The sequence below is a fragment of the Mobula birostris genome, chromosome 16, assembly GCF_030028105.1.
Source record: "Mobula birostris isolate sMobBir1 chromosome 16, sMobBir1.hap1, whole genome shotgun sequence".
Classification (NCBI taxonomy): Eukaryota; Metazoa; Chordata; class Chondrichthyes; order Myliobatiformes; family Myliobatidae; genus Mobula; species Mobula birostris.
In genome coordinates, this window is record NC_092385.1 from 73,847,089 (window position 1) to 73,860,520 (window position 13,432).

Genomic DNA, 13,432 nt, shown 5'->3' on the forward strand with positions numbered 1-13,432 from the left:
CTCCACACTGAGAGTGGCCTTGTTGTGACCATAGACGAGGCTATGGGCCAACATGATGGAATGGGAATGGGAAGTAGAATTAAAATGGTGGCCAGCAGGACCCCTCACCTTCTGTGGATTATGGAGCGAATGTGTTTGACAAAGCAGCCTCCCAATCTACAGATGTAGTGGTAGTCTTGGCCCAAAGCATCGTTTGTTTATATCTTCCCATAGATCCTGCCTGACCTGCTGAGTTCTACCAGCATGTTGTGCGTGCTTCTCTGGATTTACAGTATCTGCAGAATCTTTTGTGTTTATGACTTGTTCAACCACGGTAACCCATGTGGTTAAGGTTCTTCCACAGTACGCCGGGGCAGAATTCTAGTATTTAGATCCAGTGAGCATGAGGGAACAGAGATATTTTCCACTGACACGGGAGGGGAATATGCGAGTGGTGTTGTTGGTAGGCATCTGCTGCCCTCGATCTGCTTGGTGGTACAAGTTGCAAGTTTGGAAAGCGTTGGAAGTCTCATAGATAAAATTCAATGTAGCATAATGTGATTGTTGTGCAGCAAATGAATGTTTATGATATAAAGCTATAAGGTGCTGACGTTCTCAGGTTAGGCAGCATGTGGAAAGAGAAAAACAGTTTGCATTTTAGGTTACACCCATCAGTCAGTGCTTAAGGCGTTGATTTACTTTATTGTTGTTGGAACCAAATGGCAGGTATTTCAATTTTCCTTTACTCCCAGCATTTTCCCTCCTTATTCTTGACAGGCTTCATTATAACTTACGCCTTTTCTCTGCCAAGCCATCTTATCAGAAACCCTGCATCATAACGTCATCTTTCTGTAATAAGAGATGAATAAACAATGAAGGGTCTCGGCCTGAAACATTGAGTGTTCATTCCCATCCTTAGGTGATGTCTGTCTTGCTGAGTTCCTCCAGCATTTTGTGTGTATTCTGAATTTCCAGCATCTGCAGAATCTCTCTGCTTATATCTATTATGGTTTTGTTTTGGTTACATAAGTTATAGGACTGATTGAGTTATATACAGAAAGAGTTTGAAATCTATCGACATAACCATCTGGTTACATCTTTCCCATATGCTTATTGCTTCTTAATACATGACTTGTATGTTCTGGGGCATAGGCTGCCAACAGCAGCTCGCCAGAGTTCTCAGCCCTGGGATTAAGGCTCATCGGCCCTGTGGTTTCCACTTCCACCACACAACTTCAAACAGTATGCCTTCTAGGCGAATATCCTTCTTCGCCCAGGGATGAGGTCTCGGAGCTTCTTTTGGCATTTTTGTAGCGCTGGGTCTTTACGAGATAGGATTACTATCCCCCACATCCACCACTCCTCCTTTCACAGCTGGGCTTGGGACCATCCATGGCAGAATTCATGTTTATCTTGTCACCCCAGAATGAATCTATACTATTCACTTCAGCCATGCCCTGTGTAAGTTCCACATTCTTGCTTCTCTTTGCATGAGGAAGTTTTTCTGAATTTCTTATTTAGATTTCTTGCTAAGCATCATACGTTAACTTCCCACAAGTAAAAATGTTCTTTCTGTATCTACTCAGTCCAAACACTTCATGACCTCTAATAGCTAACCCCTGACTTTCTTTTCTAAAGACAAAAAGAAGTCAATTTGTTCATCTTTTCTCAATATGTATGCCCTCCGTATTTATTTTGCATCCTCACCATCTCCTCTATATCTTTCAAATCCTCTAAGGCAGTGTCTCAGGAAAGACTGAATTCCAACCCTTTTGGCTCAGTGGTTCTCTGGAGACTGATAAGGCCAAGGGGAACCCACACAATCTACCACAGGTGGGCCAAGGGGGATGGGTGGGGAATTTGAGAGGTACTATGCCCCTTCTGTCATTTATGCCGTGCTTCTGTGTAATCCTGAGCCTCAGAATTGAGCCCTCAGTTGTTTTCTGACTGCTCATTCTCCACAAAGATGTCGTAGATCAGCGGTCCCCAACCACCGGGCCGCAGACTGGTACCGGGCCACAAAGCATGTGCTACCGGGCCGCGAGGAAACAATTTGAGAGTTAGCTGCACCTTTCCTCATTCCCTGTCACGCCCACTGTTGAGCTTGAACGCATGCAAGGTCATTATGCACACGTCATCCATGTCGGCGTGGGAAGGAGATCAATTCCTCGAGCTTGCAGATGACGACGGGCTGAAAAGTATGTTTGACATAACATCTCTGCTGGCATTCTGGTTCAAAGTCAAGACTAAATATCCTGAAATAGCCACGAAAGCACTGAAAACATTGCTTCCATTTCCAACATATCTCTGCAATGAATGCAACGAAAACTAAACTGCAGAGTAGACTGGACATTAGGAGCCCCCTTCGAGTATCGCTGTCTCCTGTCACCCCTCGATAGGACCATCTTGTAGCAGGAAGACAAGCCCAGGGCTCCCACTGATTCAGCGATATTGGTGCGTTGCAATGATTTTGTATGTCATACAGGGAAAATATGTGCTGTATGTTTAATATCCAAATGTTACTTAAAATGTTATGATGCTATTGACTTACTTATATAACCATATAACAATTACAGCACGGAAACAGGCCATCTCTGCCCTTCTAGTCTGTGCCGAACGCTACTCTCATCTAGTCCCACTGACCTGCACTCAGCCCATAACCCTGCATTCCTTTCCTGTCCATATACCTGTCCAATTTTTCTTTAGATGATAATATCAAACCTGCCTATACCACTTCTACTGGAAGTTTGTTCAACACTTACTTCAAGCTCCCCTGATAATTGACTTATCTCTATATTCATGTGAGGAAAATATGCCCTGTGTGTTAACCCTAAACACAACGTATTTGACTGCTACTCTTGTCCGTTGGCAACTCTACCACCTCCCCTCCACCCCCCGGGTCGGCCGGTCTGCAAGAATATTGTCAATATTAAACCGGTCTGCAGTGCAAAAAAGGTTGGGGACCCCTGTCGTAGATCAGGGTATCCTAGGAATCAGTGAGACTGTTACTTATTTTTGAGTCATTGAGTATTTTCCTCTGTCCATCTGTTAATCTCTTTCTGTGGCAGGGCTTGGGATCCAGGCTCTGTTGCACTGTATTCTACTCATTGATTCAGGTGCTAGGAATGTTAGGGCTCTTTTTATAAGTGGCAAGTATGGATGATGTAACCAAGGTTTCATAGAGTAACCTATAGCACAGAAACAACCCTTCTGCCCATCTAGTCCATCCTGAGCTACAGTGTCTGGACCCTTCTCCCTGTACACCTCTTTTGGATACCACTATAAGAGCTACACTCATCCTCCTGCACGCCAATGAGTGAAGTTCTAATCTAAAACACAAACAAGAGAAAATCTACAGATGCTGGAAATCTGAGCAACACACACAAAATGCTGGAGCAACTCAGCAGGCTAGGCAGTATCAGTGGAAAAAAAGTACTGTCGATGTTTTGTGTGTGTTACTTGAATTTCTAACCTACTTAACTCTTCTTTCAGATTCTCAAGGTCCAGCAACATCCTTGTGAATTTTATCTGCACTCTTTCAATCTTATTGATCTCTTCCCTGTAGGTACATGACCAGAACGACATACAATACTCCAAATTCAGCCTCACCAGCATTTGATACAATTTCAGCATCACAGCCCAACTCCTGTACTTAGTGTCCTGACTTATGAAGGCCAACGTGCCAAAACCTCTCTTTATGGCCCTATCTTACCTATGATGCAGTTACATAACTTTCCTTATTTTAATAGAATCCCACTCAGTGTGTATCCTTGTGTGTGGCTTGGCTTTTACAATGGCATTTCCAACCTGCAGAGCAACCTTCAGTTCTGGGTGCATTCGTATCTCCAAGTTCCTGTCCCTCTGTTCTACATCACTATCTAGCTGATAAATAGCTCTTCTATTTTTCTTACCTCATAGTTATGTATTGAAATCATTTGCAATTATTCTGCAAGTTGATTAATGTTCTACAATTATTGTACTCCTCCTCAGTAATGAACATCCCAACCAATTCTACATCATCTCCATTGTGACTCAGATTCCAGATTCTGAATGCAAGCTGTAAACAGCTATATTTATTTCATTTATTTTTTATTTATGTAACGATACAGCATAGAGTAGGGCCTTCTGCCCCTTCAAGCCGCACTCCAACACCACAACCCCAGTTCAACCCTACCTAATCAAGGGACAATTTACAATGACCAATTAACCTACCCAGGACATCCTTGGACAGGAGCATCCGAGGAAAACACACACATTCCATGGGGAGGACATAGAGACTCCTTACAGAACAGCACTGGAATTGAACTCTAAACTCCAGAACTAACTACTATGCTATGGTGGCACTTAAAACCTCATCACTATGAGACACCACTATCCTCGTTATACCATCTCTGCTTTCTGTTCTAACGTCATCTAACAACATATTCCCCTAGAACATTACAGCTCAGTACAGGCACTTCAGCCTATGATGTTGTGTCAATGTTTTAACCTACTCTAAATCAATGTAACCCTTCCCTCCTACATAACCTTCCACTTTTTTATCAACTATGTGCCTATCTAAGAGTTTCTTAAATGCCATTAATGTATCTGCCTCTACCACCATAGCCGGCAGGGTATTCCACTCACTTAAGTAAAAAAACTTACATCTATCACCCTCCAATCACTTTAAAATGTCTCCCTGTATTAGCCATTTCTGCCCTGGGAAAAAGTCTCTGTCTTTCTACTTGATCTACACCTCTTATCATCTTGTACTCCTCTATTAAGTCACTTCTTATCTTCCTTCGATCCAAAGAGAAAAGCCCTAGCTTACTCAACCTATCCTCATATACTCAAGTCCAAGCAGCATCTTGCCAAGTATCTTCTGCACCCTCTCTAAAGCTTCTACATCCTTCCTATAATGAGGTGACTAGAACTGAACGCAATGCTCCGTGTAGTCTAACCAGGGCTTCATAGAGCTACAACCATACATCCCACTAGTGTCATTTTGCATATTCTTTTACATTAATCATTAGACTATTAAAAGCATTTTGAAGACCAAGATAAATTACACTGAACTTTGAACTAGCCACAAGATAAAATCTACCAGCTATGTGTGCATAGTATGGAATTTATTAAAGGCGGGGGAGTGGGACTAAATGGGAGAATGGATCAGCTCATGATAAAATGGTGGAGCAGACTCGATGGGCCGAATGGCTGACTTCTGCTCCTTTGTCGTATGGTCTTATGGTCTTAATTTATGACCAAATCAGGTTATACAGATATTATATTACATTTAAATCAACACTGTCTATGATTCAAAGCTTGGATAAGATTGCATGCCTTTAATAGTACTTTTCTTTATTTTCCTGTATAAAATGCCTTTGTGGTGCAGTATTTCTCTTGACATTTCGAAAGTCCACAGTGAATTCTCTGTTTACAGTGCTGTAGGCACTCTCTAATTATGTCTGTTGTTGCTGTTGACAGGATTGTTGTTCATGGGAATACATTTTATCAGGGGATAGTTCCAAATTCCGCTAAGCCTTTCAACATCCAGGATGAGCTGGGATGGACCGAAGAGAGGGTAAGGAGAATGGTGACACAAGTTAGTGAAATTGTAAACTCTTCTCTCCTATGGGAGCAATGTAGGCATGGAGATGGTTGGTGGGCTGTGGAGAAAAGGGGAGGGGTGCTGCAGTGAGTCATGGAGGGACTGTTGAATCCTATTCTTGGCAGGGGATTGAGGTTGAGAGAGATAATAAGTCAGCTATGATGGAGTAGCGGAGCAGACTTGATGGGCCGAGTGGCCTAATTCTTTTGTACTTATATTTTGCTATGATATAGACCATTCAGCCCAACACCTATACTAGACCATGGCAATTCCATTCACCAACTTCCTTGAAACCAATTCTCTCACACATGCCCCAATAACATAAGACCCTAAGACATAGGAGCAGAAGTTGGCCACTCGGCCCATCCAGTCTGCTCTGCCATTCAGTCATGGGCTGATCCAATTCTTCCAGTTATCCCCACTCCCCTGACTTCTCCCCATGCCCTTTGATGCCCTGGCTAATCAAGAACCTATCTATCTCTGCCTTAAATGCACCCAATGACTTGGCTTCCACAGCAGCTCGTGGCAACAAATTCTACAGATTTAGCACCCTCTGACTAAACATGCTCCTAACTCTCCGCCCACCCACTTGCACCAAGAGGATTTTATGGTCATTAATGAACAACCAGCACATTTTTGGGATGTGGGAAACTGGATCACTTGGATGAAAGCCGTATGGCCAAGGTAGAACACATAAACACCGCACAATCAGCAGCAGAGGCCTGAATATTTGAAATGGCATGGGTTGGGATAATTTGTTTTCTGGTAAAGGAATGCTTGGTAAGTGGGAGACCTTCACAAGTGAATATTGAGAGTATGGAATTTGAATGTTTCTGTTAGAATAAAATTCTGGGCTATCAGGTACAGAAAGCGTTAGTTTTTAGAGTATTGAGGCCCTGGTTAAGACATGCATAGCAAGCATATTCAGCAGGGAACAAATGGGATGCTTGAGGAGTATAAGAAATGCAAGGTTATACTTAAGAGGGAAACCAAGAGGGCTAAAAGAAAGCATGAAGCTACTCTGCCAGACAAGGTGAAGGAGAATCCCTAGGGCTCCTACATATTATATTAAGAACAAAACGGTAACATGGGACAAAATTGGTCCACTTGAGATCAGAATGGTCATATTTGACACCAAGATTGGGTGTGCAGTTGACAGCGAGGAAATCTATCATAACTTGTGCAGGGATTTAAACCTGTTAGAAAATGGGCCAAAAGATGGAATTTAATGCGGAAAAGTGTGAGGTGCTGCACTTGGGGAGGAAAAGCCAAAGTAGGGCTTGCACAGTAAATGGTAGGTCACTGAGGAGTGAGGTAGAACTGAGGGATCTGGGAATACAGATCCATCATTCCTTGAAAGTGGCATCACAGGTAGATAGGGTCATAAAGAGAGCCTTTCATATATTGAATTTTATAAATGGAAGTATTAAGTACAACAGTTCAGGTGTTATGTTGTATTGTATATGATGACGGTGAAGCCAAATTTGTAGTATTGTGTGCAGTTCTGGTCACATACCTATAGGAAAGATAGCAATAAGTATGAAAGAGTACAGAAAAAAATTAAAGGATGCAAGGACTTGAGCTATAGGGAAATTTTGAACAGATTATGATTTTATTCCATGGAGTATAGGGGAATGAGGGGAGATTTGATAGAGGCATACAAAATTATGCGGGTTATAGATAGGGTAAAGTCAAGTAGAATTTTTCCACTGAGGCTGGGTGAGAAAAGAACTAGAGGTCATGGATTAAGAGCAACACTCACAACACGCTGGAGGAACTCAGCAAGTCGGGCAGCATCCGTGGAAACAACCAGTCACAAGGTGAAATACTTAAGGGGAACCGGAGGAGGAATCCCTTCACTCAGAGAGGTGGTGTCAGTATCTGCTAGCGGCAGTGGTGGTTACAGATTCAATTGCAACATTTAAGAGAAACTTGGATAGGTACATGGATGGGAGAGGTATGGAGGGCTATGGCCATCGTGCAGGTCAATGGAACTAAGCAAAATAACAGTTTGGCATGGACTAGATGGGCCAAAGGGCCTGTTTCCATGCTGTAGTGCTCTGTGTCTTTATGATTACAAAGCAATGGCTCTACCTGCTGTGCCACAGTACTGCTCTAAAAGAAATTTATTACTCTGCGAACTATCTACTTTCATGCCCATCATTTTACTTAAAATGTAGAGCATTTTGTTCAAAGTCATTTCCTGTAGACAAGTGTAAGGAGAACAAAATAATTGATACTCCTGATCCAATGTAGGACAAAAAACCTGCCACAAAAGATAAAGAACACAATAATCATAAAGCACAATAAATATAAATACTTAAGATAGCTTAGGTACATAGATTGATTGAATGACTATAAGGTGATGTTAGACTATATATAAGGTGACTTTCTGGAAATAATAAAGTAGTGGGGGAGATAGTGGGTGGACATGTTGATTTATGGTTAAGTAACTGTCTTATGGTCTTAACAAAATTGCAAATACTACTCAGATATTTAAAGCTTCTTTCCTTTACAATTAGGCTTTGAAAATCAGTGACCACTACCCTGTTGAAGTGGAGCTCAAATTGATTAACCAGAAGTGAAATGGATATGGATTAAACAGATGAAAACAGCACCATACTGCAACTGGTAGACAGTAGCAATTAGCAATAAGATTGACATAGTACAGCTGAGCCTGGTCAATTCATCATTTAAAAAATGCATAATGTAAATGAGTTGCTTTCTGTGAATTTCTTACCACAGGCTTCCTCTTCCTAAACATGAAGAATGAGGTTGCAAATTTGTGACAGAAGTTGTTTCCACTGAATTTTAGGACTTCAACAACTGTGCCTACTCCAGAGCCTTTGCTATTTTCTATTTGACAATTTCCTGATTGGGTTAGGATAGCAACATGTCTAGATTGACAGATGGAGTAACTGACACTAGGACTTCAAAAGGGATCTCAGTTGAGGTGTATTTCAAAGCATTCCCATCAGCTGGCACCAACTGCTCCCCCCGATCGCAGATCTCTGAAAGGTTGGGGAGGGCTGCTACTTTCTGTGGATGGTGTTAACACTAAAGTAATGTGAGATATCAGCTGGTTGAGTGGAGTCACAGCAAGTTAGTACTCAATGCCAGCAAGACTAAGGGACTTATTGTGGACTTCAGAAAGAGCAAGTCAGGAAAATACATGCAACACACATCAAAGTTGCTGGTGAACGCAGTAGGCCAGGCAGCATCTCTAGGAAGAGGTGCTGCCTGGCCTGCTGCGTTCACCAGCAACTTTGATGTGTGTTGCTTGTATTTCCAGCATCTGCAGAATTCCTGTTGTTTGCAGGAAAACACATACCAGTTCTCACTGAGGGATGCAGTGGTCCCCAACCTCCGGGCCGCGAAGAATGCAGTGGGGCAGTGGTAGCCGGAATGCACCCAGCACATCTTTAAGAAAAGAGACGAAATAAGCAAGCTAATTAATTAGGTGCCGCCTGGCACGTAAACGTTGGCCCAGATCAGATCTTCTTAAAGATGTGCCGGATGTGTTCCGGCTACCGCTGCACCCTTTGCGGCCCGGAGGGTGGGACCACTGATGTAAAGGATAAATAGCTTTATGTTTCTTGGTGTCAACATCTCTGAGGATCTAGCTTGAGCCCAACATATTGATGCAATCATTAAGGAAGCATGCCAGTGGCTCTACTTTGTTACAACATTGAGGAGATTTGGCATGTCACGAAAGACTTGCAGATTTTCTAGATGCACAGTAGACATTTTGACCGGTTGCATCACAGCCTGGTCCGGAGGCGCCATGCACAGATCACAAGGCCGCTGAGGGTTGTAGGCTCAGCAAGTTCCATTTCAGACATAACTTTCCTCATCGTCTTCATGAGGTGGTACCTCAAGAAGAGTGCATCTATTATTAAAGATCCTTACCATCTAGACATAGCCTCTTCTCATTACTACTGTCAGGAAAGATTCAGAGGAGCCTGAAGACCCGTACTCAACAATTCAGTATCAACTTCTTCCCCTTTGTCATCACGTTTCTGAACTAAGAACACAATCTCATTCCTCCTATCTTTTTGCGCTATTTACTTTGCAATTTACAGTAATTTTTTCACTGTACTGCTGCCGCAAAACAAATTCATGTCATATAAAATATTGATAATAAAATCTGATTGTGATTCTGATCCATGCATTGACTGGAGTTTTAATGACCATGTTGTAGGAAAGACTTCATTAAACTGGAAAGAGTGCAAAGACGATTTATGAGAATGTTACTAGGACTCAAGACCCAAGTTATAGTGAGAGATCAGGTAGGTGAGGACTGAATTCACTGGAGCGTTGGAGTCTAAACAGTGATCTTATAAAAGTATATAAAATCATGAAGGGTGAATACACAAGATATTTTGCCAGGAAAAGGGAATCATAAACCCTTTAAAGTTTAAGGTGAGAAGGTAAAGATTTATAAGAGACCAAAGGGGCAACACCTTCAATCAAAGGGTGGTGTGAATTGATCATGAGACATAGGAGTAGAATTAGGCCATCTGGCCCATCGAGACTGCTCTGTCATTCAATCATGGCTGATACTTTTTTTTAATCTCCTCCTCAACCCCAGATTCTGGCCTTCTCCCGTAACCTTTGATGCCATGTCCAATCAAGAACCTTCAAATCTCTGCGCTTAATACACCCAACGACCTGGCCTCCACAGTGGCACGTAGCAACAAATTCCACAAATTCACCACCCTTTGGTTAAAGAAATTTCTCTGCATCTCTGTTTAGAAAGGGCACCCTTCTATTCTCTTGTCCTAGATTCTCCCACCATGGGAAACATCCTTTCCACATCTACTCTGTCTAGGCCTTTCAACATTGGAAAGGTTTCAATGAGATCCCCCCTCATCCTTCTGAATTCCAGCGAGTACAGACCCAGAGTATTCAAACATTCCTCGTATTAACCCTCTCACTCCCGGAATCATCCTTGTGAACCTCCTCTGGACCCTCCAATGCCAGCACATCTTCTCTAAGATGAGGAGCTCAAAACTGTTCACAATATTCAAAGTGAGGCCTCGTCGGTGCCTTATAAAGCCTCAGCATCACATCCTTGCTCTTGTATTCTGGACCTCTTGAAATAAATGCTATTTGCCTTCCTCACCACCAATTCAACCTGCAAGTTAACCTTCAGGGTGTTCTCCTCGTTTAGAAAATAGTTCGCACATTTACTTCTATTACCAAAGTACATGACCATACATTTGCTAACATTGTATTTCATTTGCTACTTTCTTGCCCATTCTCCTAATCTGTCTAATCGACAGAGGAAGTTGTTGAGGGAGGTACAGTAACAAATTTTGAAAGTTACTAAGACAAGTACATAGATAAAGAAGGGTTTAGAGGGTTTTGGGCCATACACCTCAGGTTGGCATCTTGTTCAGCATGGATGAACTGAGCTGAAGGGCCTGTTTCAGTGCAATATTGCTCAGAAAAACAAACAGTTGTATTTGCTGAATATCTGAAATCCAGCTCGGAGTTCAGCTCCTCTGCAAGGAGGTTGTACATCCTCTCCATGGAATACATGGATTTCCTCTGGGTGCTTCAGTTTCCTCCCATCGTTCAAAGACCTGCCAGGTAGGTTAATTAGTCATTGTAAATTCTTCCATGATTAGGCTAGGGTTAAATCGGTAGGTTGACTACAGAGTGGCTCAAAGAGCCTATTCCATGCTGTATCTTTAAATAAAAGTAAATAAATTATGTAAATAAACAATTGCTATCTGACAAAAGTGACATTTTCTGTGGGCCATAATATTACATTTAAATTTTGAATGATGCAGCTGTACCATCTGCTGGATGATAGATTGCACTACAAGGGAGAAATTTACAATTCAACATAAACCTTTTTATACAAAATAACTGGTTTCACATACAATTTGTATAAAAATAGAATTATCAGCTCAACACAGATTTATGATCCACTACCACCACCTTTCCAACACTACCTGCATCCCTTATAGCTTTCCTCATCTTTCTTCCCCCAAAAGCATGTTTATGGCAGCAGGTTATTTATTCCGCTCATAAGTTCCAAAGTTTCTATCAAAATGTTTCTTGGATTTATTAGCAAATCATATTTCATGAAATGTTGGGAGATGGATAGCTAAGAAAGCAGAATTCCAGCCAGAATCTATGAATGCCCATGAAAGTCTACGTTCATTCTAACATGCCAATATCCCCTATTCTTTTGCCTTCCTGCTTAGAGAAATGAAACATGAAGTTATTGAATAAAACAAAAGTAATGAAACAAAATGTCCCAGGGCATTTCACAGAAAGGTTATCAAACAAAATTTGACAGCTTGATATGAAAATTAGAGAGGTGAAAGGATGAATTTTTGATGAAATTGAAAGGAACATTACAGGTTTAGGGAATCTCAGAGGTTATGGGGTCCTGACAGTTTAAGACACGAATTCCCCACCTTTTTTAAGCCATGGACCAATACCATTAAGCATGGGGTACATGGATCCCAGGTTAGTAACCCTGGCTTAAGCCTTAGGGGTCAGTGGCAGAGCTTAAATTTGGGATGATCAGTAAGCCAGAACTGGAAGTACACATAGATACTATACCCGAAGATTATTAGCCAGGGCAGACCGCAGAACAAGGGAGGGAAGAAAGCCATGGATTTGTACGAAAACAATAAAAAAAATTTGGAATTGAGTTTTTGCTTACCAACACAAGGTGACTGATGAAGAGTTGGGAAAGCAGATGTTTATATATCAGGTTAGAAGACTGAATAAGGCAGGCCAGATATGTCAGAATGCCTGCATACAGTGAGATGGATGCAAATCAGATTGTTTTCCCTTACCTCCTTTCAGATAGTGCAGCAATCAAATTATCTGCATTATTACAAGAAACACTGACAACAACAAATGTTCACACCCAACAAGTGTTGACCTATTGCTTCCCCTCCAAAACGCCTTGCCCCCAATCCAGGCTCTGTGGGCATTGATAGGATCCAGGCCTGTAAACCATTAGCCAGTTTAATTTAAGCTGAGTACAGTACAGTTCACCAAAAGACATTTCTTGTTTGAGTAATATTATCACGACTCACTTTCACATCAATGACAGAATCTTTAATTCTTCTCAAATAAGATGTCTGCCTAACACTGCACAAGGCAAAATTGCCTTTATATTCAAACCTAGCTTTAAAGAACAAGTTGTAACAAGTTGTTAAAATGAAACCACATTTTAGTGAAATTGCAGGCAACAGCTACTTAAACAAAATCAGGAAAAGACTTTTATTGGAGTTTTAAACCATTTTACAATTTACAAGGGAAGGTAGAAAGCTCAACCAATTAAAAACAATACTTTGCAAATGTAATCTCCACTCTTAAGATACTGTAGCTTCAACGAGTTTAATTGGATGTTCCAGTGTATCAGTTATTTCTTGCCAGATTTTTTAATGCCGCCAGTACCTGCAGACATAAAGACCATCATCAGTAAAAACTCAAGTACTATATTGTTTATGTTCCTTTAAGAATCCTTCCACTGCTTATGCTTTCCTAAAGGCATTTACTCCCTTGCTGTAGTATTCTTCCACAGGTGCTCATCATTCTTTTGTAATAATTTACATGTTGAAGAGGAAAGTTATAAAAGGAAACCCAAATTACACATTCATCAAGCAGAAGTCTTATCCTAGAATGAGCCCTAGCTCGGCCCAAACGATCCTTATTTGAATCAGAATGTTGTGTCTCCTCCACCTGCTCCAACACTGAACTGTTCCCACAACCTATGGACTCACTCTTCATCTCATGTTCTACATATTTATTGCTTATTTATTATCTATTTTTCTTTTTATTTTATTTGCCCATTGGTGTATGTCTATCCAGTTGGCGGTAGTCTTTCATTGA

At 41.4% G+C, this 13,432-nt stretch overlaps 2 protein-coding genes across 3 annotated transcripts in view; one reads left to right on the plus strand and one right to left on the minus strand.

The window, feature by feature from the left end:
• Positions 1-8,778, plus strand: part of dnase1l4.1 (deoxyribonuclease 1 like 4, tandem duplicate 1) — a 73,366-nt gene extending 64,588 nt beyond the window's left edge. The window contains exons 8-9 of the mRNA XM_072280850.1: positions 5,443-5,539; positions 8,089-8,778. Of these exons, the coding sequence (XP_072136951.1) occupies positions 5,443-5,539; positions 8,089-8,151 (160 nt within the window). The 3' untranslated portion in view covers positions 8,152-8,778. The remainder of the gene's footprint in view (positions 1-5,442; positions 5,540-8,088) is intronic.
• A 4,028-nt stretch (positions 8,779-12,806) lies between these two features.
• Positions 12,807-13,432, minus strand: part of tma7 (translation machinery associated 7 homolog) — a 47,071-nt gene continuing 46,445 nt past the window's right edge. For both annotated transcript variants that reach the window (XM_072280143.1, XM_072280142.1), the window contains exon 4: positions 12,807-12,997. In XM_072280143.1, the coding sequence (XP_072136244.1) occupies positions 12,963-12,997 (35 nt within the window). In that variant the 3' untranslated portion in view covers positions 12,807-12,962. The remainder of the gene's footprint in view (positions 12,998-13,432) is intronic.